The 27,470-nt window shown below is 42.1% G+C and overlaps 1 protein-coding gene across 1 annotated transcript in view; it reads left to right on the plus strand.

Annotated features, from left to right (window-relative positions):
* The window catches only part of Ttn (titin), a 270,592-nt gene that overhangs the window by 238,894 nt on the left and 4,228 nt on the right, over positions 1-27,470 (plus strand). The window contains exons 154-185 of the mRNA XM_035446340.1: positions 342-638; positions 741-1,328; positions 1,422-1,724; positions 1,842-2,138; positions 3,523-3,810; positions 3,921-4,220; positions 4,453-4,755; positions 4,845-5,150; positions 5,257-7,023; positions 7,330-7,623; positions 8,668-8,955; positions 9,066-9,365; positions 9,452-11,518; positions 11,617-11,919; positions 12,010-12,315; positions 12,408-12,698; positions 12,787-13,083; positions 13,210-13,515; positions 14,371-14,676; positions 14,762-15,043; positions 15,231-15,824; positions 15,937-16,224; positions 16,319-16,618; positions 17,085-17,387; positions 17,658-17,960; positions 18,064-18,648; positions 18,774-19,079; positions 19,196-19,495; positions 20,059-20,634; positions 20,724-21,029; positions 21,292-21,885; positions 22,002-27,463. Coding sequence (XP_035302231.1) covers positions 342-638; positions 741-1,328; positions 1,422-1,724; positions 1,842-2,138; positions 3,523-3,810; positions 3,921-4,220; positions 4,453-4,755; positions 4,845-5,150; positions 5,257-7,023; positions 7,330-7,623; positions 8,668-8,955; positions 9,066-9,365; positions 9,452-11,518; positions 11,617-11,919; positions 12,010-12,315; positions 12,408-12,698; positions 12,787-13,083; positions 13,210-13,515; positions 14,371-14,676; positions 14,762-15,043; positions 15,231-15,824; positions 15,937-16,224; positions 16,319-16,618; positions 17,085-17,387; positions 17,658-17,960; positions 18,064-18,648; positions 18,774-19,079; positions 19,196-19,495; positions 20,059-20,634; positions 20,724-21,029; positions 21,292-21,885; positions 22,002-27,463 — 19,406 coding nt within the window. The remainder of the gene's footprint in view (positions 1-341; positions 639-740; positions 1,329-1,421; positions 1,725-1,841; positions 2,139-3,522; positions 3,811-3,920; positions 4,221-4,452; positions 4,756-4,844; positions 5,151-5,256; positions 7,024-7,329; positions 7,624-8,667; positions 8,956-9,065; positions 9,366-9,451; positions 11,519-11,616; positions 11,920-12,009; positions 12,316-12,407; positions 12,699-12,786; positions 13,084-13,209; positions 13,516-14,370; positions 14,677-14,761; positions 15,044-15,230; positions 15,825-15,936; positions 16,225-16,318; positions 16,619-17,084; positions 17,388-17,657; positions 17,961-18,063; positions 18,649-18,773; positions 19,080-19,195; positions 19,496-20,058; positions 20,635-20,723; positions 21,030-21,291; positions 21,886-22,001; positions 27,464-27,470) is intronic.

The raw sequence follows: 27,470 nt of genomic DNA on the forward strand, positions 1-27,470 counted from the left end.
ATAAGATTTGTGGGATTTAAGGATAATCAAATCTAGCTACACATACTGTATGAAGTTTCTTACAAGATTGCTCCTCTTGTCCCTCTATTATATGCCCACAATGAACTTTGTCATTTTATCTGGTTATTTGAGACCTAATTTAAGTACTATAACATATGACACAGCTTAGTGGAGCTTTGATTGACTAAAAAGCCAAAGTTGTCCCATAAGTAGACGCAAGTCAAAGTAGATTCGTGGCCTTGATTTAAGTTTTTCTTTGACACTGTTATGAAGGATACATGTGGGAGGGGAAATGTAATAGCTGTCCCCTTTCTTTCAATGCTTCATTTTTTTTCCTTTAGAAAAACCAAGCCCACCAGAAAAACTTGGAGTAACAAGTGTATCCAAAGACAGTGTTTCACTGAGCTGGTTGAAGCCAGAACATGATGGTGGAAGCAGAATCGTACACTATGTTGTTGAAGCACTGGAAAAAGGACAGAAAAACTGGGTTAAATGTGCCGTGGTGAAAACAACCCATCATGTTGTTTCTGGTCTGAGAGAGAATCATGAATACTTCTTCCGGGTCTTTGCAGAAAACCAAGCTGGTCTGAGTGACCCAAGAGAGCTCCTACTTCCTGTCCTCATAAAGGATCAGCTAGGTATGTCTAATCTTATCCAAAAGCAAATTTTCATTTTCTGCATTGAAGTAGGTTAATTTTTAGGCATTTTTTACCTTTATTTTCTATATTTCTATTTTTCAGAACCACCTGAAATTGATATGAAGAATTTCCCAAGTCACACTGTGTATGTCAGAGCTGGTTCCAACCTTAAAGTTGACATTCCAATTTCTGGAAAACCACTACCCAAAGTGACCTTATCAAGAGATGGCATGCCCCTGAAGGCAACCATGAGATTTAATACTGAGATAACTGCTGAGAACCTGACCATCAATCTTAAAGAAAGTGTTACCACTGATGCTGGAAGGTATGAGATCACTGCTGCCAACTCCAGTGGAACCACCAAAACTTTCATTAACATCATTGTCCTGGACAGGCCTGGTCCTCCTACTGGCCCCGTTGCCATTAGCGATATCACTGAAGAAAGTGTGACTCTCAAATGGGAGCCACCAAAGTATGATGGTGGAAGCCATGTTACCAATTACATTGTACTGAAGAGAGAAACAAGTACAGCAGTGTGGTCTGAAGTGTCAGCAACAGTGGCAAGAACCATGATTAAAGTCATGAAACTGACCACAGGAGAAGAATACCAATTCCGAATCAAGGCAGAAAATCGCTTCGGCATCAGTGATCACATAGATTCAGCTTGCATAGTTGTCAAACTACCATACAGTAAGTTGTTGACCTTAGACACCCCAGATTGCTGTTTACTATATAAATGTGCTAAATGTCTATATTAACCTATGATTTTTCTCTCTTTTATAGCAACACCTGGACCACCATCTACACCCTGGGTATCTAATGTTACTCGAGAAAGCATCACTGTGGGCTGGCATGAACCAGTGTCCAATGGAGGCAGTGCAGTCATAGGCTATCACTTGGAAATGAAAGACAGAAATAGTATTTTGTGGCAAAAAGCCAACAAAATGATCATCCGTACAACTCACTTCAAAGTCACAACAATCAGTGCTGGACTTATTTATGAATTCAGGGTATATGCTGAAAATGCTGCTGGTATTGGAAAACCCAGCCATCCTTCTGAACCAGTCTTGGCTATTGATGCCTGTGGTATGTACTTGTCAGATGTATTTGTCATAGAAGAGCAGTTCTGATAACTTAATGTAAATTTCATTTCTTCAAAGCAAAATGAATTGGTCTAACTGATCTGCTGTCTCGTTATTGCAGAACCTCCAAGAAATGTTCGGATCACTGATATTTCAAAGAACTCTGTCAACCTTTCTTGGCAACAACCAGCTTTTGATGGAGGAAGCAAGATTACAGGCTACATTGTTGAGAGGCGTGACCTTCCAGATGGGAGATGGACCAAGGCCAGCTTCACCAATGTTATTGAGACTCAATTCACCGTCTCTGGCTTGACTCAGAATTCCCAGTATGAATTCCGGGTCTTTGCTAGAAATGCCGTTGGTTCCATCAGCAATCCATCTGAGGTTGTAGGCCCCATCACATGCATTGACTCTTATGGTAAGCAGTTTTCACTCACTGTTTTCTTTAATGACTTTTACCATGTGTTTTAATGGATTGTGAGAGTAACTATAAACTAGCTGGAATGAATACTTAGGAATATTCTTTAACCGCTTCACATCTCCCTTGATTTCACTAAAAATGATAAGATTTTGATGGTAGTGTATATATAAAGGCCTTTCAAACTTTTGGATTTTTTTTATTTTACTTTATTTTATTTTATTTTATTTTTGGTTGTCTGTGTCAGTACTTTCACTCGATTTTAGGTAATCAGCCTCATTATTTAACTCACAGGTGCATAATCGCCAAATCTTTCTCCTACATTCATGAAAGACCACACAGAGTCCTAAACGATGATAGTATTAACAGCTCCTACCAGTAACTGAGGAGTTCCCCCAAGAGCCCTTCTTCCATGAATTCACTCTCTTAGTTCAATAACACAGATTAATCCAGTTACAAAAGTGAGCCTAAAGCAGAGCAGTAGTGGCACATGCCTTTAATCCCAGCACTTGGGAGGCAGAGGCAGGTAGATCTCTGAGTTCAAGGCCAGCCTGGTCTACAGAATGAGTTCCAGGGCAGCCAGGGCTACAGAGAGAAATCCTGTCTTGAAAAAAAAAAAACAAAAAACAAAAAACAAAACCTAAGGCTTAGAGTATTTGGCCATTCTAAAACAAGTGGCATTCAACTAGCAATGGCTTGGAAATGAGAATTTCATGAGAGTCAAGTACCTTGTGACACCTTCTAATAGTTTTCATTTTCAAAAATGGAAGTGAGCCTCTTCATGTTTGATCAAAAGTATCTTCTCACTTCCTCTTGTTGGAAACCCCAGGGCTACACTTTATTAGCCAGGCTTTGTAGATTCTGAGTATTTGTTCCACTGTAAGGCCAGTCAAACTTAGTTCTATGTCTGAGCAGTCATAAGAAGCCTGGCAGCGTGTCTGCTCAAGGGAGATGTAGCTCTGTGAGTAGAGAACCTAAGCTTCGAGAATAACATGATAGGCTCATATTTGGATAGTGGGAAGAAAACAAATATGAATGGGAAATGGTCAGAAGCAAAGGAAAGAGAGTCTAGAGTAAAAGAAAACTTGTGGTACTATTTCTTCAATAACACTTCATCCCTGATCCTGTTTTCATCACTGGAATAAAATGTCTACCAGAGGTTAAAATACATAGAAAGTACTGACTTCCCCATGCAATGAGTGTATCTACCCTGAGGTACAAAGTCTGTCTTCCCCATAAAGTGAGTAGGCTTAGACCTGCATATACTACTTACAACACGTGTGCATACAATTAGCAAACAGCCAACGGCCTATTTTGAAGTTTCTGCAACTACATTTTTCATCCTGGTAAAATTTCAACTGTTTCTTCATCTGTTTTCTTGCAGGTGGGCCTGTTATTGACTTACCTCTAGAATATACAGAAGTTGTCAAATATAGAGCAGGTACATCTGTGAGGCTCAGAGCTGGTATTTCTGGCAAACCCGAGCCTACAATTGAGTGGTACAAGGATGATAAAGAATTACAAACCAATGCATTGGTGTGTGTTGAAAATAGCACAGACCTCGCATCTATACTCATCAAGGATGCCAACCGCCTTAATAGTGGAAGCTATGAATTAAAACTAAGGAATGCCATGGGTTCAGCCTCAGCTACCATCAGAGTGCAGATCCTCGGTAGGTGCTTAACATGGGCAATATCATATTTTGTTTACCTAATGTGTAGTAATTCAAAGTCACTTGGCCTTTTAAAGGCCCTAACAATTGTTTTCTTCTTTCATTGGCAGACAAACCAGGACCTCCAGGTGGGCCAATTGAATTTAAGACTGTCACTGCAGAAAAGATAACTCTGCTCTGGAGGCCTCCAGCTGATGATGGTGGTGCGAAGATCACTCACTACATCGTGGAAAAACGTGAGACAAGCCGAGTTGTGTGGTCTATGGTGGCTGAAAATCTGGAAGAGTGCATTATTACAACTACCAAAATTATCAAAGGGAATGAGTACATCTTCCGAGTCCGAGCTGTGAACAAATATGGAATTGGCGAGCCACTGGAATCTGATCCAGTTGTAGCCAAGAATGCCTTTGGTGAGCTATAGCTTCATTAGAAAACTAAAAAACCTGAAAAATATATTCACAGATATAAGCTATTCTGATAGCTTATGGATATCTTCTTAAACTGATTTTCTTTGGCATCTCATCTTGTCTCATTACTTTCCTTTTCACAGGACAGACACTGTCATTACTAAACTGATACTTTAGACAGAATTTAAAGATGAGAAAGTAGAATCTTTAAACTCATCTGTTCTTTCCTTCCTAGTTACACCTGGACCACCAAGCATACCAGAAGTGACAAAGACTACCAAGAATTCGATGACTGTTGTCTGGAACAGGCCAACTGTAGATGGTGGTAGTGACATAAATGGCTATTTCCTTGAAAAACGAGACAAGAAGAGTCTGGCATGGCTTAAAGTACTAAAGGAGACAATTCGTGACACCAGACAAAAGGTGACAGGACTCACTGAAAACAGTGACTATCAATACCGAGTCTGTGCTGTAAATGCTGCTGGAATGGGTCCATTCTCTGAACCATCTGACTTCTACAAGGCTGCTGATCCTATTGGTAAGTACTCATATACACACATCTTCATTTGTTGTGTGGCTGAGTTTCAGATTACTGTGTAATCACTGCATTGTAAATGGCCATTCCAGATCCTCCAGGCCCACCTGCCAAGATAAGAATTGCAGATTCAACTAAATCATCCATCACTCTTGGCTGGAGTAAACCTGTCTATGATGGGGGCAGTGATATTACTGGATATGTTGTTGAGATGAGACAAGGAGAGGAGGAGGAATGGACTATTGTCTCTACCAAAGGAGAGGTCAGAACTACAGAATATGTGGTATCTAATCTGAAACCTGGAGTCAATTACTACTTCCAAGTATCAGCAGTCAATTGCGCTGGCCAGGGAGAACCTATAACAATGACTGAACCTGTACAGGCTAAAGACATCCTTGGTATGTACAACCACTATGATAATGCTTTGTTGTCTTATTATGAGTTCTACGCAAAGACTCGTTTTCCTTTAAAAATCACTGTAAATGTTCATTTTTGTGTCTACAGAGGAACCAGAAATCGACCTAGATGTGGCTCTCAGAACATCTGTCATAGCTAAAGCTGGCGAAGATGTGCAAATATTGATTCCCTTTAAAGGCAGGCCTCCCCCTACTGTCACTTGGAGGAAAGATGACAAGAATCTTAGCAGTGATGCCAGATACAACATCCAAAACACTGATTCATCGTCCTTACTTGTTATTCCTCAAGTTACTCGCAATGACACAGGAAAATACATCCTGACAATAGAAAATGGAGTGGGCCAACCAAAGTCTTCCACTGTGAGTGTTAAAGTACTCGATACACCAGCTGCCTGCCAGAAGCTACAGGTGAAACATGTTTCCCTAGGCACAGTCACATTGCTATGGGATCCTCCTCTCATTGACGGAGGATCTCCCATCATTAATTACGTCATTGAAAAGAGAGATGCCACAAAGAGAACATGGTCTGTTGTGTCACACAAGTGTTCCGGCACATCCTTTAAGGTAACAGACTTATCGGAGAAAACGCCATTCTTCTTCAGAGTTCTTGCAGAAAACGAAATTGGAATTGGTGAGCCCTGTGACACTACAGAGCCTGTGAAGGCTGCGGAGGTACCAGCACCTATCCGTGATCTCTCAATGAAAGATTCTACAAAGACATCTGTTGTCCTGAGCTGGACCAAACCTGACTTTGATGGTGGGAGCATCATCACAGACTATGTTGTGGAAAGGAAAGGCAAAGGTGAACAAGCATGGTCCCATGCTGGCATCAGTAAGACCTGCGAAATTGAGATTGGACAGCTTAAAGAGCAATCAGTCTTGGAATTCCGAGTGTCTGCTAGAAATGAGAAAGGACAGAGCGACCCTGTCACTATTGGGCCACTTACAGTGAAAGAGCTTGTAATTACGCCTGAAGTTGACTTGTCAGAAATCCCTGGGGCACAGATATCTGTGAGAATTGGACATAATGTACATCTTGAGTTACCTTATAAAGGAAAACCCAAGCCATCCATCAGTTGGCTAAAAGATGGTTTGCCCCTGAAAGAAAGTGAATATGTTCGTTTCAGTAAAACAGAAAACAAAATTACCTTGAGTATTAAGAATGTAAAGAAGGAGCATGGAGGGAAATACACTGTTATTCTTGATAATGCAGTATGTAGAAACTCATTTCCCATTACAATCATCACCCTTGGCCCACCATCAAAGCCCAAAGGACCCATTCGATTTGATGAAATCAAGGCTGACAGTGCGATCATGTCATGGGACATACCTGAAGATGATGGAGGAGGAGAAATTACTTGTTATAGCATTGAGAAGCGGGAAGCTTCACAAACTAATTGGAAGATGGTGTGTTCAAGTGTTGCCAGAACAACTTTCAAAGTTTCCAATCTGGTCAAAGATTCTGAATACCAGTTTAGGGTTAGAGCAGAAAATAGATATGGAGTTAGTGAGCCACTTGTCTCAAATATTATCGTGGCAAAACACCAATTCAGGATTCCTGGCCCCCCAGGAAAGCCAGTAATATACAATGTGACCTCAGATGGCATGTCACTAACTTGGGATGCACCAGTTTATGATGGTGGTTCAGAAGTCACTGGATTCCATGTTGAAAGGAAAGAAAGAAACAGCATCCTCTGGCAAAGGGTTAACACATCACCAATATCTGGGAGAGAATATAGAGCTACTGGCTTAATAGAGGGACTGGACTACCAATTCCGTGTATATGCTGAGAATTCTGCTGGTCTAAGCTCACCAAGTGACCCAAGCAAGTTTACATTAGCTGTTTCTCCAGTAGGTAAGTAACTGTTATTCAAATATATTTAAGAAAGCAACCAAATATTTGCAATAAATACATCAAACACTGCTTCTCTTTCAGAAGTCACCCTCTTGGTTCTATCTTCTTGTTATGTAAAGCCAGAGGGATGATTTTTAACTCAGTCTAATAAAGTAATTTAGAATTCTTTGAAAGACCATGAAGCAAAAAGTTGAACTTAGTAATACAAATGTGCCTGCAAGGTTTACCCGTGTCATTTTACTTTATTGGTAATTAAAGGATGATTACAGACATAGCATCATATTTAACTTCCCTGTAATTCTTCAGACCCACCTGGCACTCCTGATTACATTGATGTCACTCGGGAAACCATCACCCTTAAATGGAATCCACCATTACGTGATGGGGGAAGTAAGATAGTGGCCTACAGCATTGAGAAACGGCAAGGAAATGATCGCTGGGTTCGATGCAACTTCACTGATGTCAGTGAATGTCAGTATACTGTTACAGGACTTAGTCCTGGGGATCGATATGAGTTCAGAATAATTGCAAGAAATGCTGTCGGAACTATAAGCCCTCCCTCACAGTCTTCTGGCCTCATCATGACAAGAGATGAAAATGGTAAGCATTTCCAACTTACTTCCATTGTGGAAAAAAAAAGTATGTACATTAAAAAAAATGTTTTTGGCTTCTGGTCTGTAAAAAGGGACAGAAGTCTTTTTCTATCGATTGGCTAAAGCTACCATGTGGATTGTAGGAGGCTTTCTCAAATGTAGTTTGACTTTCCTTTGTGGGACTATCAGCTCCCCAATAATGACATGGAAAAAATGTTAATTATGAATGAAAGCTTGGACTTTGGCTCCCCCCACACACACACTAGTTCTTATAACTTAATGAACCTGCTTTTATTAATCTATGTTTTATCATTTGACTTTTACCTTTCCTCATTATGGAATGTCCAACTTGCTCCCAGTCTGCTAGCAAAATTCATGCACCTAGACTCCTTTTCCTCTTCCTCTCTCCCAGGAAATACCACCTATCCTCTCATGCCTAGCTATTGGCCATTTAGCTTTTAGTCAGAATGCACCTTGGCAAAGACACCCCCCTCACAGTATACAAAAAGATTATCCCACAACAGTGGATAAATTAAGTCCTTTTTGATATCCATTAGTTACCACTGTTTCAATTATTTTACACCATTTCCATGTAAATATTAAGCAGGTAGGAATGAGATTTTAGGTTTGTAGTTTTAGCCATAGTTTTAAATTAAACAGTTCCTAGGAATAGCTGTCTATCTGTACTAGTTATTCAAATGAAATATAAATGAAGCAATACAATCATTACCTGCTTGTGTGAAGCTAGTGGCTTCTCCCAGGAACTAGCTTGTATTTATAACACTATTAGGAAGTAAAGACTGGCAAGTTTTGCAGTTCTCTTTCTACAAAAAGCAATGCAAAGTAAACACATACCAGGAGTAACAATGGGAATAACTTAAAAGGGGAGAAATGTTTAATCCTGTAGTTGAAACTCTCAATTACTACTCCTACTTTCAAAATGGCCTTTGGTGGTGTGGAAATGATCACCTTCCCAGGCTTTGTGATATGGTTCTAATGAAAACGATACTTGTGTCTGTCTTTATTAAGTAATGTTTCTGTTCTTTTACAGTTCCACCAACAGTAGAGTTTGGCCCTGAGTACTTTGATGGTCTTGTTATTAAATCTGGAGACAGCCTTAGAATCAAAGCTTTGGTTCAAGGGCGACCAGTACCACGAGTAACTTGGTTCAAAGATGGAATTGAAATTGAGAGAAAAATGAACATAGAAATAACTGATGTTCTTGGCTCTACCAGCCTCTTTGTTAGAGATGCAACTCGAGATCATCGTGGTGTTTATACAGTGGAAGCCAAAAATGTATCTGGTTCCACAAAAGCAGAAATCACAGTGAAAGTGCAAGGTATTTTAAAATAATTCAGTATAATTTATTGGACTTGGATTAGGGATATGGTTAATTATACTTTAATGGACAAGAAAAAAGAAAGTAATTCTTAAAACTTTTTCTTACAGATACACCAGGAAAAGTGGTTGGGCCAATAAGATTCACTAATATTACTGGTGAGAAGATGACCTTGTGGTGGGATGCACCACTCAATGATGGTTGTGCTCCTGTCACCCACTACATCATTGAAAAACGTGAAACCAGCAGACTTGCTTGGGCATTAATTGAGGATAACTGCGAAGCCCACAGTTACACTGCCATTAAACTCATAGCTGGCAATGAATATCAGTTCCGTGTCTCTGCAGTGAACAAGTTTGGTGTTGGCAGGCCACTGGAGTCTGACCCTGTGGTTGCTCAAATACAATATAGTAAGTTTCCAGTTCTACTAAATGATGTCATGTCATAAGATTAACTTTTTTAGCAAATAAATCTAACTGATTTTCCCCTTTTATAGCTGTTCCAGATGCCCCTGGAATTCCAGAACCCAGTAATGTAACAGGCAATAGCATTACACTGACTTGGACAAGGCCAGAATCAGATGGTGGCAATGAGATTCAACACTACATCCTTGAAAGAAGAGAAAAGAAAAGCACAAGATGGGTAAAAGTTATCAGTAAACGACCAATCTCTGAGACAAGATTCAAAGTCACTGGTCTGGTAGAAGGCAACGAGTATGAATTCCATGTCATGGCTGAAAATGCTGCGGGCGTTGGGCCAGCAAGTGGAATCTCAAGACTAATCAAATGCAGAGAGCCTGTTAACCCACCAAGTGCCCCTGCAGTGGTCAAAGTGACAGACACATCAAAGACAACTGTGAGCTTAGAATGGGCCAGGCCAGTCTTTGATGGCGGGATGGAAATAATTGGGTACATAATAGAAATGTGCAAAGCTGACTTAGGGGACTGGCACAAAGTAAACATGGAGCCATGTGTAAAAACAAGGTACACAGTCACCGATCTACAGGCAGGTGAAGAATACAAATTCCGGGTTAGTGCTATCAATGGTGCTGGGAAAGGAGACAGCTGTGAGGTGACCGGTACAATAAAAGCAGTTGATCGGTTATCCGCTCCTGAGTTAGACATAGATGCAAACTTCAAGCAGACTCACATTGTTAGAGCGGGAGCTAGCATTCGCCTCTTCATTGCCTACCAGGGAAGACCTACTCCTACAGCTGTGTGGAGCAAGCCTGACTCTAACCTTAGCATTCGGGCTGATATCCACACAACAGATTCCTTCAGCACCCTCACTGTGGAAAATTGCAACAGAAATGATGCAGGGAAATACACACTCACAGTGGAAAACAACAGTGGTAGAAAATCGATAACATTCACCGTGAAGGTGCTAGATTCTCCAGGACCACCTGGTCCAATTACCTTCAAAGACGTTACCCGGGGATCTGCCACACTAATGTGGGATGCCCCTCTCCTTGATGGTGGTGCCCGAATCCATCACTATGTGATAGAGAAACGAGAAGCGAGTCGCCGTAGCTGGCAGGTTGTCAGTGAAAAATGCACTCGCCAGATCCTTAAGGTCAGCGATCTGACAGAGGGTGTTCCATACTATTTCCGTGTTTCTGCTGAAAATGAGTATGGTGTTGGTGAACCCTATGAAATGCCAGAACCAATTGTAGCCACAGAACAGCCTGCCCCACCTAGGAGACTTGATGTCGTGGACACTAGCAAATCCTCTGCAGTCTTGGCTTGGCTTAAACCTGACCACGATGGAGGTAGTCGGATCACTAGCTACCTGCTGGAAATGAGACAAAAGGGATCTGATTTCTGGGTCGAAGCTGGCCACACCAAACAGCTGACTTTCACAGTGGAGCGCCTCGTTGAGAATACTGAATATGAATTCCGAGTGAAAGCCAAGAACGATGCTGGTTATAGTGAACCCAGAGAAGCCTTCTCATCTGTCATCATCAAGGAGCCTCAGATTGAGCCCACTGCTGATCTCACTGGAATCACCAATCAGCTCATAACTTGCAAAGCTGGAAGCACATTTACCATTGATGTGCCAATCAGTGGTCGTCCTGCCCCCAAAGTAACATGGAAACTAGAAGAAATGAGACTCAAGGAGACAGATCGAATGAGCATCACAACAACAAAAGACAGGACCACCCTGACCGTAAAGGACAGCATGAGAGGTGACTCTGGCAGATACTTCCTGACCCTGGAAAATACAGCTGGTGTTAAAACATTTACTATCACAGTTGTGGTCATTGGAAGGCCAGGGCCAGTAACTGGTCCCATTGAGGTATCATCTGTCTCGGCTGAATCATGTGTCCTATCATGGACTGAACCCAAAGACGATGGTGGCACTGACATTACTAATTACATAGTTGAAAAGCGTGAGTCGGGTACAACAGCCTGGCAGCTTGTCAACTCCAGTGTGAAGCGCACTCAGATTAAAGTCACTCACCTCACAAAATACAAAGAATACTGTTTCCGGGTCAGTTCAGAGAACAGATTTGGGGTCAGCAAGCCTCTAGAATCAGCACCAATTGTTGCTGAACACCCATTTGGTAAGAAAAACAAATTTCAAAGTCTGTTTAAAATATATTTAAATATTTCCACTGAATTTCATAAAACCATATTCTTACATATTCCTGTCTATATTTAGTTCCACCAAGTGCTCCTACCAGACCTGAAGTCTACTATGTGTCTGCCAATGCCATGTCAATTCGCTGGGAAGAACCTTACCATGATGGTGGCAGTAAAATCGTTGGCTATTGGGTTGAGAAGAAAGAACGTAACACCATTCTTTGGGTGAAAGAAAACAAAGTACCATGTTTGGAGTGCAACTACAAAGTGACAGGCTTAGTAGAAGGACTGGAGTATCAGTTCAGAACATATGCACTTAATGCTGCAGGTGTCAGCAAGGCCAGTGAAGCTTCAAGACCTATCATGGCTCAAAACCCAGTTGGTATGTATAAAATTCTAAAGGTGTATTTGTTACTGTTCCTTGTATTACGATTTAGTTGTATTTTTAAACTTTATTTTCTATCCCTTCTAGATCCACCAGGTAGACCAGAAGTGACAGATGTCACAAGATCAACAGTGTCTCTAATTTGGTCCGCCCCAGTCTATGACGGAGGCAGCAAAGTTGTGGGCTACATCATAGAACGGAAGCCAGTCAGCCAAGTTGGAGATGGTCGCTGGCTAAAGTGCAACTATACCATCGTCTCTGATAATTTCTTCACTGTAACTGCTCTCAGTGAAGGGGACACTTATGAATTCCGTGTCTTGGCCAAGAATGCAGCAGGTGTGATTAGCAAAGGCTCTGAATCTACAGGCCCTGTCACTTGCCGAGATGAATACGGTAAGAAACAGTGTTGTCCTTTTATCTTACTACACTTAAGTGGATGTCTGAACTGTCAGACACTCATTCATACCTATTTTGCCTATTGACAGCTCCACCCAAAGCTGAATTAGACGCCAGGTTACAAGGTGATCTGGTGACCATCAGAGCAGGTTCAGATCTTGTTCTTGATGCTGCTGTTGGTGGCAAACCTGAACCCAAAATCATCTGGACCAAAGGAGACAAGGAACTAGATCTCTGTGAAAAGGTGTCTCTACAGTACACTGGCAAGCGGGCAACTGCTGTGATCAAATACTGTGACAGAAGTGACAGTGGAAAATACACATTGACAGTAAAGAATGCCAGTGGCACCAAGTCTGTGTCTGTCGTGGTCAAAGTTCTTGGTAAGTATATCAAAGGCACTTGTTTTTTTGACATTATAGAACTTTCAAGTGTGCTGTTCATCGCCACTTGTCACCCTGCCTGTTTCAGATTCCCCTGGCCCATGTGGAAAACTCACTGTCAGCAGAGTGACCGAGGAGAAGTGCACATTAGCCTGGAGCCTTCCTCAGGAAGACGGAGGAGCAGAAATAACTCACTACATTGTAGAGAGACGGGAGACTAGCAGGCTCAATTGGGTGATTGTTGAAGGAGAATGCCTAACTGTATCCTACGTGGTTACCAGACTCATCAAGAACAATGAATACACATTCCGAGTGAGGGCAGTGAACAAATACGGCCTTGGTGTGCCAGTTGAATCGGAGCCAATTGTGGCCAGAAATTCTTTCAGTGAGTATTAACTTTTTAAGAACACTTTGGTGATTAAAATGTTAATCAATCGATAAAGAAGGGTAGTCATGCTCACAGTGATTTTGTACATTTCTGACCATTCTTATTTGCATTACATACAAACAGCAATTCCATCACAACCTGGCATACCAGAAGAAGTTGGGGCTGGCAAAGAGCACATCATTATCCAGTGGACAAAGCCTGAATCCGATGGTGGCAATGAAATCAGCAACTACCTAGTAGACAAACGTGAGAAGAAGAGCTTGCGCTGGACACGTGTCAACAAAGACTATGTGGTATATGATACCAGGCTGAAGGTGACCAGCCTGATGGAAGGTTGTGATTATCAGTTCCGGGTGACTGCAGTGAACGCTGCTGGTAACAGTGAACCCAGTGAAGCTTCCAACTTCATCTCATGCAGAGAGCCATCATGTGAGTTCTAAGTTAACCCTGTGCCAGCCAAAACCATTTGGCAAATATCTTCCAGTGTGGTCTCTCCAGGAACTTCAGAATTTATGAAAAGCATATACCTAATATAGATTTTTTTACAACTATGATCTTATAATAGATATATATAGCATTTTGACTGCTACTTATATTAGTGGTAGCAGTTAGCATTGCTGAAAACTGTTGCTGTATTTGTCTGGTTTATGAAAAGCAACATATTGTTTTATTACCAATATGAGAGATATTTTTTCATTCTCCTAGAAGAATTACAATATGTAAGTTCTACTGGTAAGTATTGAGAAGGAAAATAGCAAATTCTTTTTGAGAAGAGATTTAGGGGAGCATAAAGTCCCTAATATTATAGCATTACTTACAAAAATATCATATGGCCTTTGGAAATAACATACAGGGTTTTATAGAGTTTGAGCCCAAGAGGTAAAAGGAGTAGTCACCGGGACTGAAGAAGGAAAAGATAGGACTAGATTCCTATATTCATTAGAAATATTGAGATGACAGGTGATATTAGCCCAGTGAAAGAAAAGCAACTGAAGAACAGTCCCTGAGAACAAGCTATAAAAAGAACTGAGCTAAGAGAGAATATACTACCATTGCTAGTCAAAGTTAAAGAAATAGATGTATCCCCAGAGTAATCTAAATCTAAATCTAAATAATTAGTGATAATGTAGGGTAAGTCTTGTCCTAGAGTATTTAAAAAATTAAAACCCTGTTACAAAGAAGGTCTTGGAAAGCCTTGAATGCATCTGTGAATATTGAGAACATACTGTAATTCCCAAATCTTCCTTATTTGTGCAATGCCTATATCTCACTTTTAAATTTCAGACACCCCTGGACCACCTTCCGCTCCAAGAGTTGTGGATACCACCAAGCGCAGTATTAGCTTGACATGGACCAAGCCCATGTATGATGGTGGTGCTGACATCATAGGGTATGTCCTGGAAATGCAAGAGAAGGACACTGATCAATGGTGCCGAGTGCATACAAATGCCACACTGAGGAACAACGAATTCACTGTGCCAGACCTTAAAATGGGCCAGAAATACTCGTTCAGGGTTGCTGCCGTGAATGTGAAGGGAATGAGTGAATACAGTGAAGCAATTGCTGAGATTGAGCCCGTGGAAAGACTAGGTATTTAACACAGAAACTTTTACATAAATTGTCTTCTCCTCCCATCTGTTCATGAGTTAATTACATTTTGATATGTATTTTCCAGAAATACCAGATCTTGAGCTTGCAGATGATCTGAAGAAGACCGTTACTATCAGGGCTGGAGCTTCATTGCGCCTGATGGTGTCTGTATCTGGAAGACCATCTCCTGTCATCACATGGAGCAAGAAAGGCATTGACCTTGCCAGTCGGGCAATTATTGACAACACAGAGAGCTACTCTTTACTCATTGTGGACAAAGTTAATCGGTATGATGCTGGAAAATACACAATTGAAGCTGAAAACCAATCTGGCAAGAAGTCAGCAACAGTCCTTGTTAAAGTCTATGGTAAGCAGTTTTCTTAACGTTGAACTTGAGCTATGAGTAGAGACCACTAAAAGGTACACCTTAGTCTATTATTGATTACCTCACTAGAGGAAACCTACATTGATTATATTTTTCCTGTAACAAAAAAAGTATCAATCAAACAATGAAGAGTAAATATGAATCTTTCCTTTTGATCTTTTTTTTTAAGATACTCCTGGTCCCTGCCCTTCAGTGAGTATTAAGGAAGTTTCAAGAGATTCTGTGACCATCACTTGGGAAATCCCTACAATTGATGGTGGTGCTCCAGTCAACAATTACATTATTGAGAAGCGAGAAGCTGCTATGAGAGCATTCAAAACAGTAACCACTAAATGCAGCAAGACTCTTTACCGAATATCTGGACTCGTAGAAGGAACCATGTACTACTTTAGAGTGCTTCCAGAAAACATCTATGGTATTGGAGAGCCCTGTGAAACATCAGATGCAGTTCTGATCTCAGAAGTACCTTTGGTGCCCACAAAACTAGAAGTGGTTGACGTCACCAAATCTACTGTCACCCTGGCCTGGGAAAAACCACTCTATGATGGTGGAAGCCGACTCACTGGATATGTTCTTGAGGCTTGCAAAGCTGGTACTGAGAGATGGATGAAAGTTGTCACTTTGAAACCCACCATCTTAGAGCACACTGTTATTTCCTTGAATGAAGGTGAACAGTACTTGTTTAGAGTGAGGGCACAAAATCAGAAAGGTGTGTCAGAACCAAGAGAGATCGTCACAGCTGTGACTGTACAAGACCTCAGAGGTAAGTACTGAATGTCCATATAATAGTAAAATAAATGAAAATATTGAGGATTCAAGATACTCCATCCCCAGAAATCGTATATAAAAATAAATGACTATTTTCTTTCTCACAGTGTTACCAACAATTGATCTTTCTACAATGCCTCAAAAGACCATCCATGTCCCAGCTGGCAGACCAATTGAGCTGGTGATACCTATTGCTGGTCGTCCACCTCCTACTGCTTCTTGGTTCTTTGCTGGTTCTAAACTGAGAGAATCAGAACGTGTCACAGTTGAAACCCACACTAAAGTCACCAAGTTAACCATCCGTGAAACAACTATAAGAGATACTGGAGAATATACACTCGAATTGAAGAATGTTACTGGGACTGCCTCAGAGACCATTAAAGTTATCATTCTTGGTATGTGTGACAGAATCACAATTTAGTTGTTTATGGTTAGACACCAGTTTTGATTTGAAGTAAAAGTTAATCTCCTAATGTTTGTCTCTCATAGACAAGCCTGGCCCACCGACTGGGCCCATCAAGATCGATGAAATTGATGCTACATCTGTTACTATATCCTGGGAACCACCTGAATTGGATGGTGGTGCTCCACTCAGTGGCTATGTAGTAGAACAACGTGATGCCCATCGTCCAGGATGGCTGCCAGTTTCTGAATCAGTGACAAGACCAACATTTAAGTTTACCAGACTCACTGAAGGAAATGAATATGTGTTCCGAGTAGCTGCAACAAACCGCTTTGGCATTGGCTCTTTCTTGCAGTCTGAGGTTATAGAATGCCGAAGCAGTATCAGTAAGTTCTTGGGTTCTTCCACCATGTCCGCTATATCTGATGTTGAATTTAGTCCCAATGTGAAGAAAAACAGCTTGTAAAATTATCCCCTGGGTTTTCCTAAGGTTTGCTAAGCAGCCTTGCTTGGCAGCTTTCAACAGTGGTAGATTTTTTTTTTAACTTCTTTACTTGGTTGGAAGAAATGAAAAAGAAAAGGGAGTCTAAGAAAAATAGAGATGAAGAGAAAATGCGAGGGAGGGAGGGACTATAGGTAATCCAATAGGAGAAAGTATAAAATTTATGCTTAATATTTATAAAATTGAAGAAAACAAGATACAGCAAAAATGAAAAACCCACAAAATTGAAGGCACTAGGAAAATGACCATTTGTCTTTCATACCTTCTAAAATATCAACTGAAACTATAATATACATAAACAGGATTTCTTTGTTCGGGTTGTCACATTTTATTTTTCTGTCTTGTTACAGGTATTCCTGGACCTCCAGAAACATTACAGATATTTGATGTCTCCCGTGATGGCATGACACTTACTTGGTATCCACCTGAAGATGACGGTGGCTCCCAAGTGACTGGATATATTGTGGAACGTAAAGAAGTAAGAGCAGATCGATGGGTCCGTGTAAATAAAGTACCAGTGACAATGACACGATACCGCTCCACTGGCCTTATTGAAGGCTTAGAATATGAACACCGTGTTACAGCCATTAATGCAAGAGGGACTGGAAAACCAAGTCGTCCTTCCAAACCCATTGTTGCCATGGATCCAATTGGTAAATATATTTGGTATAATCCAAGTTTGTTGAGATACAATTTTTATGCAGTGAAACTCAACCTTCTGAAGTATATAGTTCTATGAGTTCTGAGAAATACAGATTTAGAATTACTACTACAACAAAACTACAGAATATAGAATTCAAAAATGTGGAAAACAAAAATGCTAACAATATTTCAACAACACACTGAATTTGTTAGATTGCACAGTCAATTTATCACTCTGTAGCAACTCCTGTTAATATACTTTTTGTCCCTTTTCTTCCCAGCTCCACCAGGAAAGCCACAAAATCCAAGAGTTACTGATACAACAAGAACATCAGTCTCCCTGGCCTGGAGTGTTCCAGAAGATGAAGGCGGGTCTAAAGTCACAGGTTACTTGATTGAAATGCAAAAAGTAGATCAACGTGAATGGACCAAATGTAACACCACCCCAACCAAGATTCGGGAATACACCCTAACACACCTACCTCAGGGCGCTGAATATAGATTCCGTGTCCTAGCTTGTAATGCTGGTGGACCTGGGGAACCTGCTGAGGTACCAGGAACAGTCAAAGTCACAGAAATGCTTGGTAAGATACCTGAGTGTTTACTTGCTGCTGGAATTGCCTTATGACTTGTTCCTACTCCCCCACTCAAAAAATAAATTGTATGTAATCTTTCCTTTATCTTCAGAATACCCTGACTATGAACTTGATGAAAGATACCAGGAAGGTGTCTTTGTTCGACAAGGTGGAGTCATCAGACTTACCATACCAATCAAAGGAAAACCATTCCCAATATGTAAATGGACCAAGGAAGGCCAAGATATTAGTAAGCGTGCCATGATTGCAACATCTGACACACATACTGAGCTTGTGATCAAAGAAGCAGACAGAGATGATTCTGGAACTTATGACCTTGTTCTGGAGAACAAATGTGGCAAGAAGACCGTTTACATCAAGGTCAAAGTGATAGGAAGCCCCAACACTCCAGAAGGGCCACTTGAATATGATGACATACAAGCTCGCTCTGTAAGGGTCAGCTGGAGACCTCCTGCTGATGATGGTGGTGCTGACATCTTGGGCTACATCCTTGAGAGAAGAGAGGTACCTAAGGCTGCCTGGTATACCATTGACTCCAGAGTCCGAGGCACATCTCTGGTGGTAAAGGGCCTCAAAGAAAATGTGGAATATCACTTCCGTGTTTCAGCAGAAAACCAGTTTGGCATAAGCAAACCCTTGAAATCTGAGGAGCCAGTCATACCAAAAACACCACTGAGTAAGTGCTCTTTCACCTTCGAAGTTATGAAAGTTGATTTGTATGCTTACATTTCTTAAAACTGACGGTTCACAAGATCTGAGATTGCACTCTGACCCATGTCTACTTTTCACTTGTATTTATAGACCCACCAGAACCTCCAAGCAATCCTCCTGAAGTACTTGATGTGACCAAAAGTTCTGTTAGCTTGTCCTGGTCCCGACCTAAAGATGACGGTGGCTCTCGAGTCACAGGCTACTACATTGAACGCAAGGAAACATCCACTGACAAGTGGGTCAGACACAACAAAACCCAGATAACCACCACGATGTACACTGTCACCGGCCTCGTTCCTGATGCCGAATATCAATTCCGTATCATTGCACAGAACGATGTTGGCCTTAGTGAGACCAGCCCTGCTTCTGAACCAGTTATTTGTAAAGATCCCTTTGGTAAGTAAAGTGTTCCCAAAAGGGATAAAAACCAATGAAGCAATCCAGGTTTTGCCTCTGCTTTTTTTCCCACCAGTAAAATCTAATTCTTTTCTCAATGATCTTAAATATTTCAGACAAGCCAAGCCAACCAGGAGAACTTGAGATTCTTTCAATATCCAAAGACAGTGTCACTCTCCAGTGGGAGAAACCTGAATGTGATGGTGGCAAAGAAATCCTTGGATACTGGGTTGAGTATAGACAGTCTGGAGACAGTGCTTGGAAGAAGAGCAACAAGGAGCGGATCAAGGACAGGCAGTTCACCATTGGGGGTTTGCTAGAAGCTACTGAATATGAGTTCAGGGTCTTTGCAGAGAATGAAACTGGACTTAGCCGACCCCGGAGAACAGCTATGTCTGTAAAGACAAAACTAACATGTAAGTAGCCTACAGCTCTCTGTTAGGAACAAAAGCTGTTAAAACTAACTCTTCATCTATTCCAAGTTAAACTGACAAGCTTTATTAGCGTTAAATCAATCACTTTGATATGTACACATGGAATGGCTAATAAATCTGATCAGAAGCCACCCCGAGTACAAAATGCCAGCAGGAGATGTTAGGGACAATAAACTAAGCATTCTAAGTTTCTCCCTCTGATGCAATAAGATTTTTGGTTTTGTTACCTCTTAGCAAGATTTGGAAGGTTAACAAGCATACATCCTATAAGCTTATCCCGAGAATTCTTATTCCCTCCAAACCTCATGATACGTCCTTAATGCCCTCCCAACTAGAAAAGAAAAGTCACAATATAATACAGTAGGATGATGTGCTCACTTAGTCACCATTTTCCATCTTACCCTAGAAAAATTAAGAACTCTTTGGGGTACATCATAGCATCTACTAAAGTGTTAATCAATAGGCAAATCCATTGCTGACATACATAAATAGATCATAGATTCAGTAGTAACGGTGCATTTAACATCATCTTTCATCATGCGCAGCTGGAGAAGCCCCAGGAATACGCAAAGAAATGGCTGATGTGACCACCAAATTAGGTGAAGCTGCTCAACTCTCATGCCAGATTGTTGGAAGGCCTCTCCCTGACATTAAATGGTACCGGTTTGGTAAAGAGCTCATACAAAGCCGGAAGTACAAAATGTCTTCAGACGGGCGCACACATACTCTAACAGTGATGACAGAGGAACAAGAAGATGAAGGTATTTACACATGTGTAGCTACAAATGAAGTTGGAGAAGTAGAAACCAGCAGTAAGTTGCTTCTGCAAGCAGCACCACAGTTCCACCCTGGTTATCCACTGAAAGAGAAGTATTATGGTGCCGTGGGTTCCACACTTCGGCTCCATGTAATGTACATTGGTCGTCCAGTACCCGCCATGACTTGGTTCCATGGCCAGAAACTTTTGCAAAACTCAGAAAACATTACTATTGAAAACACTGAGCACTACACTCACCTTGTCATGAAGAATGTCCAACGTAAGACTCATGCTGGGAAATACAAGGTTCAGCTCAGCAATGCCTTTGGGACAGTTGATGCCATCCTGGATGTGGAAATACAAGGTATTTTGCTTTTGCTTTTGATAACATTCTTTCCAAAGATATTAAGAAACATGCTGTGAAACTCACTATGATGTACCTTCTCTCAACAGACAAACCAGACAAACCTACAGGACCAATTGTGATTGAAGCACTGCTGAAGAATTCTGTAGTGATCAGCTGGAAGCCACCTGCTGATGATGGTGGCTCCTGGATCACCAATTATGTGGTGGAGAAATGCGAGGCCAAGGAAGGTGCTGAATGGCAATTGGTGTCTTCAGCCATCTCAGTGACAACCTGTAGAATTGTGAATCTCACAGAAAATGCCGGCTATTATTTCCGGGTCTCAGCACAGAACACCTTTGGCATCAGTGAACCACTAGAGGTCGCCTCCATTGTGATCATCAAGAGTCCATTTGGTAAGCACAACCTGGTCTCAGGATATATGGTAAACGTTTGTCCCCATTAAATTCTTTTGAGCAGAAAAAATGGTTGAAATGGAAGGAAATGGAAGACCCAGATAAAGTATAATGGTTTTCTCTCACTGTAATTGGATGTTTCTATATCTTAAAGGAGAAGGTGAATACCCTATCCCCTTCTTTATAGTGGCATAGAACTGTGGAGTAATTGTTTATTTAAAATGGGATTTTTAAACATGACATATCTTTTTATTTTTAATAGAAAAACCAAGTGTTCCTGGTAGACCAACCATCACTGCTGTCACAAAAGATTCTTGTGTCGTGGCTTGGAAACCACCTGCAAGTGATGGAGGTGCAAAGATCAGAAATTACTACCTTGAGAAGCGTGAGAAGAAGCAAAACAAGTGGATTGCTGTGACAACAGAAGAAATTCGAGAAACCGTCTTTTCCGTGCAAAACCTTATTGAAGGTCTTGAATATGAGTTCCGTGTAAAATGTGAAAACCTAGGTGGAGAAAGTGAATGGAGTGAAATATCAGAACCTGTCACTCCAAAATCTGATGTACCAATTCAGGCTCCACACTTCAAGGAGGAGCTGAGAAACCTGAATGTACGGTATCAAAGCAATGCCACTTTGGTCTGCAAGGTGACCGGTCATCCAAAGCCTATTGTGAAATGGTACAGACAAGGCAAAGAAATCATCGCAGATGGACTCAAGTACAGAATTCAAGAATTTAAGGGTGGTTATCACCAGCTCATCATTGCAAGTGTCACTGATGATGATGCCACAGTTTACCAAGTCAGAGCCACCAACCAAGGGGGATCCGTGTCTGGCACTGCCTCCTTGGAAGTGGAAGGTAAATACAAACTTATGAACATTATTTTGGTGTTAGACAAGCTATTGTTAATTTGTGGGGCTGAGTATTATTAAGTCTTGCTAAATCATGTTCTTTGTTCTTTTATCTTGATATAGTTCCAGCTAAGATACACTTGCCCAAAACACTTGAAGGCATGGGAGCAGTTCATGCTCTCCGAGGGGAAGTGATCAGCATCAAGATCCCCTTCAGTGGCAAACCAGATCCTGTGATCACCTGGCAGAAAGGACAAGATCTCATTGATAATAATGGCCACTACCAAGTGATTGTCACAAGATCCTTCACGTCACTTGTCTTCCCCAATGGAGTAGAGAGAAAAGATGCCGGCTTCTATGTTGTCTGTGCTAAAAACAGATTTGGAATTGATCAAAAGACTGTTGAACTGGATGTGGCCGATGTCCCTGACCCACCCAGAGGCGTCAAAGTTAGTGATGTCTCCCGGGATTCTGTCAACTTAACTTGGACAGAGCCAGCTTCTGATGGTGGCAGCAAAGTCACCAACTACATTGTTGAGAAATGTGCAACTACTGCAGAGAGATGGCTCCGTGTGGGACAGGCCCGAGAAACACGTTACACTGTGATCAACTTATTTGGAAAAACAAGTTATCAGTTCCGAGTAATAGCTGAAAATAAGTTTGGCCTGAGCAAGCCTTCAGAGCCCTCAGAACCAACCATTACCAAAGAAGATAAGGCCAGAGCTATGAATTATGATGACGAGGTAGATGAAACCAGAGAAGTCACCACAACTAAAGCATCACACTCTAAAACTAAGGAACTCTATGAGAAATACATGATAGCTGAAGATCTTGGACGTGGTGAGTTTGGAATTGTCCACCGCTGTGTTGAAACATCCTCGAAGAAGACATTCATGGCCAAATTTGTTAAAGTCAAAGGGACTGATCAGGTTTTGGTCAAGAAAGAGATTTCCATTCTAAACATTGCTAGGCACAGAAACATCTTATACCTCCATGAATCATTTGAAAGCATGGAAGAATTAGTTATGATCTTTGAATTTATATCAGGACTCGACATATTTGAACGCATCAATACTAGTGCCTTTGAACTCAATGAAAGAGAAATTGTCAACTATGTTCGTCAAGTCTGCGAAGCACTGGAGTTCTTACACAGTCATAATATTGGTAACTTTGACATTCGACCAGAAAATATCATTTACCAGACAAGAAAGAACTCCACTATTAAAATAATAGAATTTGGCCAAGCACGTCAGCTGAAGCCAGGAGACAACTTCAGGCTTCTGTTCACTGCCCCTGAGTACTATGCCCCTGAAGTCCACCAGCATGATGTTGTCAGCACTGCCACAGACATGTGGTCCCTTGGTACACTGGTGTATGTGCTGCTGAGTGGAATCAATCCATTTTTAGCTGAAACTAACCAACAGATGATTGAGAACATCATGAATGCTGAATATACTTTTGATGAAGAAGCATTCAAAGAAATTAGCCTTGAAGCCATGGATTTTGTTGACCGGCTGTTGGTGAAAGAGAGAAAATCTCGCATGACAGCATCTGAGGCACTGCAGCACCCATGGCTCAAGCAAAGGATAGACAGAGTCAGTACCAAAGTCATCAGAACATTGAAACACCGGCGTTACTACCATACCCTGATAAAGAAAGACCTCAATATGGTTGTTTCAGCAGCCCGGATCTCCTGTGGTGGGGCAATTCGATCTCAGAGGGGAGTGAGTGTGGCTAAAGTTAAAGTAGCATCCATTGAAATTGGCCCAGTCTCTGGACAGATAATGCATGCCATCGGTGAAGAAGGGGGATATGTCAAATATGTATGCAAAATCGAAAATTATGATCAGTCTACCCAGGTGACCTGGTACTTTGGTGTGAGACAGCTGGAAAACAGTGAGAAGTATGAAATCACCTATGAAGATGGAGTGGCCACCATGTATGTCAAAGACATAACCAAATTTGATGACGGTACCTACAGATGCAAAGTCGTCAATGACTACGGAGAAGATAGCTCTTATGCAGAACTGTTCGTTAAAGGTGTGAGGGAAGTTTATGACTATTACTGCCGTAGAACCAAGAGAGTCAAACGCAGAACAGATGCCATGCGGCTCCTTGAAAGGCCACCAGAATTTACCCTGCCTCTCTATAACAAGACAGCATACGTGGGTGAAAATGTCCGGTTTGGAGTAACTATCACTGTCCACCCAGAACCTCGTGTGACGTGGTATAAATCAGGTCAGAAAATCAAGCCAAGTGATGATGAAAAGAAATACACATTTGAGTCTGACAAGGGTCTTTATCAATTAACAATCAATAGTGTAACCACAGACGATGATGCTGAATACACTGTCGTGGCAAGGAACAAATATGGTGAAGACAGCTGTAAAGCAAAGCTGACTGTGACTTTACATCCACCTCCAACAGACACCACCCTCAGACCCATGTTCAAGCGGCTACTGGCAAATGCTGAGTGTCATGAAGGCCAAAGTGTCTGCTTTGAGATCAGAGTGTCTGGCATCCCTGCACCAACATTAAAATGGGAGAAAGATGGTCAGCCATTGTCCCTTGGGCCCCACATTGAAATTGTTCATGAAGGCTTAGATTATTATGCCTTGCACATAAGGGACACTTTACCTGAAGACACAGGTTATTACAGAGTCACAGCCACAAACACAGCTGGATCCACCAGCTGCCAGGCTCACTTACAAGTAGAACGGTTGCGATATGTCAAGCAGGAGTTCCAGAGTAAAGAGGAACATGAGCGACATGTCCAAAAACAGATTGACAAAACACTGAGGATGGCTGAGATTCTTTCTGGAACAGAAACTGTGCCACTGACTCCAGTAGCCCAAGAAGCTCTGAGAGAAGCCGCCATTCTTTACAAACCAGCTGTGAGCACCAAGACTGTCAAAGGAGAATACAGACTTCAGACAGAGGAAAAGAAAGAGGAGAGAAAACTCCGCATGCCTTATGAAATCCCAGAGCCCCGCAGGCACAAACAAGCCACAGTAGAAGAAGACCAGCGCATCAAGCAATTCGTGCCTATGTCTGACATGAAGTGGTATAAGAAGGTCCGGGATCAATATGAAATGCCTGGGAAACTTGACAGGGTTGTCCAGAAAAGACCCAAGCGCATCCGCCTTTCAAGATGGGAACAGTTCTATGTGATGCCTCTTCCCCGAATTACAGATCAATATCGACCTAAATGGCGGATCCCCAAACTATCCCAAGATGATCTGGAAATGGTGAGGCCAGCCCGCCGGCGTACTCCTTCTCCTGATTATGATGTTTATTACTATAGACGTAGGAGACGCTCTCTGGGTGACATCTCAGATGAGGAGCTGCTCCTCCCCATTGATGACTACCTGGCAATGAAAAGAACAGAAGAAGAGAGGCTGCGTCTTGAAGAAGAACTTGAGTTGGGCTTTTCAGCTTCACCCCCCAGCCGAAGCCCTCCACGCTTTGAGCTTTCTAGCCTGCGGTATTCGTCTCCATCAGCTCATGTCAAGGTGGAGGACAAGAGAAGAGACTTCAGATACTCAACCTATCACATCCCTACAAAGGAGGAAACCAGCACAAGTTATGCAGAGCTTCGGGAACGACACGCCCAGGCCTCTTACAGGCAGCCGAAGCTACGGCAGAGGATCATGGCTGAGAAAGAAGATGAGGAGCTGCTGCGGCCAGTGACAACCACCCAGCGTCTCTCAGAATACAAAAGTGAGCTTGACCACATGTCAAAGGAAGAAACGTCTAGAAAGAAATCAAAGCGACAGAAACAGGTGACAGAAATAACAGAAATCGAAGAGGAATACGAAATCTCAAGACGGGCTCAAAGAGAATCGTCCTCCTCTGTGTCCAGACTACTGAGACGCCGACGCTCCTTGTCTCCAACTTACATCGAGTTAATGAGACCAGTCTCAGAGCTGATCCGATCCCACCCACAACCTGCTGAGGAATATGAAGAGGACATAGAAAGAAGATCTCCCACTCCAGAGAGAACCCGCCCGCGTTCTCCCAGCCCTGTGTCTAGTGAGCGATCCCTCTCAAGATTTGAGAGGTCCGCAAGATTTGATATTTTTTCCAGGTACGAGTCTATGAAAGCTGCCTTAAAGACTCAGAAGACATCAGAAAGGAAGTACGAAGTTTTGAGTCAACAGCCTTTCACACTTGACCACGCCCCTCGGATCACATTGCGGATGCGTTCCCATAGGGTGCCAAGTGGCCAAAATACACGCTTCATCTTAAACGTCCAGTCTAAGCCAACTGCTGAAGTTAAATGGTACCACAATGGTGTCGAACTCCAAGAGAGCAGTAAGATTCATTATACCAATACAAGTGGAGTCCTGACCTTGGAAATTCTGGACTGTCACACTGAGGACAGTGGAACCTATCGTGCTGTGTGCACCAACTACAAAGGTGAGGCATCTGACTACGCAACCTTGGACGTCACTGGAGGAGATTATACCACCTACGCATCCCGGCGCAGAGATGAAGAGGTCCCCAAGTCTGTCTTCCCTGAACTGACAAAAACAGAGGCATATGCAGTTTCATCGTTTAAGAGGACATCTGAGATGGAAGCTGCTTCTTCGGTCAGAGAAATGAAGTCACAAATGACGGAGACAAGGGAAAGTCTCTTGTCCTATGAGCATTATACCTCCGCAGAAATGAAAAGTGCTGCCTCTGAGCAAAAGTCACTGGAAGAAAAATCCACTGTGAGAAAGATTAAGACAACACTGGCGGCAAGAATTTTAACAAAGCCACGGTCCATAACAGTCTATGAAGGTGAGCCTGCAAGGTTTTCTTGTGACACAGATGGGGAGCCTGTTCCAACTGTGACCTGGCTGCGTGGAGGACAAGTGATGAGTACTTCTTCACGCCACCAAGTGACCACCACCAAGTACAAATCAACCTTTGAGATTTCTTCGGTGCAGGCTTCCGATGAGGGCAACTACAGTGTGGTGGTAGAAAACACTGATGGGAAACAAGAGGCACAGTTCACGTTGACCGTGCAGAAGGCCAGGATTGCTGAAAAGACTGTGACATCACCACCCAGAGTCAAGTCCCCAGAGCCTCGAGTCAAGTCCCCAGAAACAGTGAAGTCTCCCAAAAGAGTCAAATCTCCAGAACCAGTGACTGCTCATCCGAAAGTTGTATCACCCACAGAGACAAAGCCGACACAGGCAGAGAAGGCTCAACAGCTCCCAGTTTCAGCCCCACCAAAGATAACTCAGTCCCTGAAAGCAGAAGCTTCTAAAGATATTGCAAAGCTGACCTGTGCCGTTGAAAGTAGTGCACTGTGTGCAAAAGAGGTCACCTGGTATAAAGATGGCAAGAAACTCAAGGAAAATGGGCATTTTCAGTTTCACTACTCAGCAGACGGTACCTACGAACTCAAAATCCATAACCTTAGCGAGTCTGATTGTGGAGAATATGTTTGTGAGGTCTCCGGTGAAGGAGGGACTTCCAAAACCAGCTTCCAGTTTACTGGACAATCTTTCAAGAGCATTCATGAGCAGGTGTCAAGCATATCAGAAACTAAGAGATCTACTCAGAAAACTGCCGAGTCAGCAGAAGCCAAGAAAGCCCCTC

Source organism: Cricetulus griseus, chromosome 6 (genome assembly GCF_003668045.3).
Source record: "Cricetulus griseus strain 17A/GY chromosome 6, alternate assembly CriGri-PICRH-1.0, whole genome shotgun sequence".
In the NCBI taxonomy this organism is placed as follows: domain Eukaryota; kingdom Metazoa; phylum Chordata; class Mammalia; order Rodentia; family Cricetidae; genus Cricetulus; species Cricetulus griseus.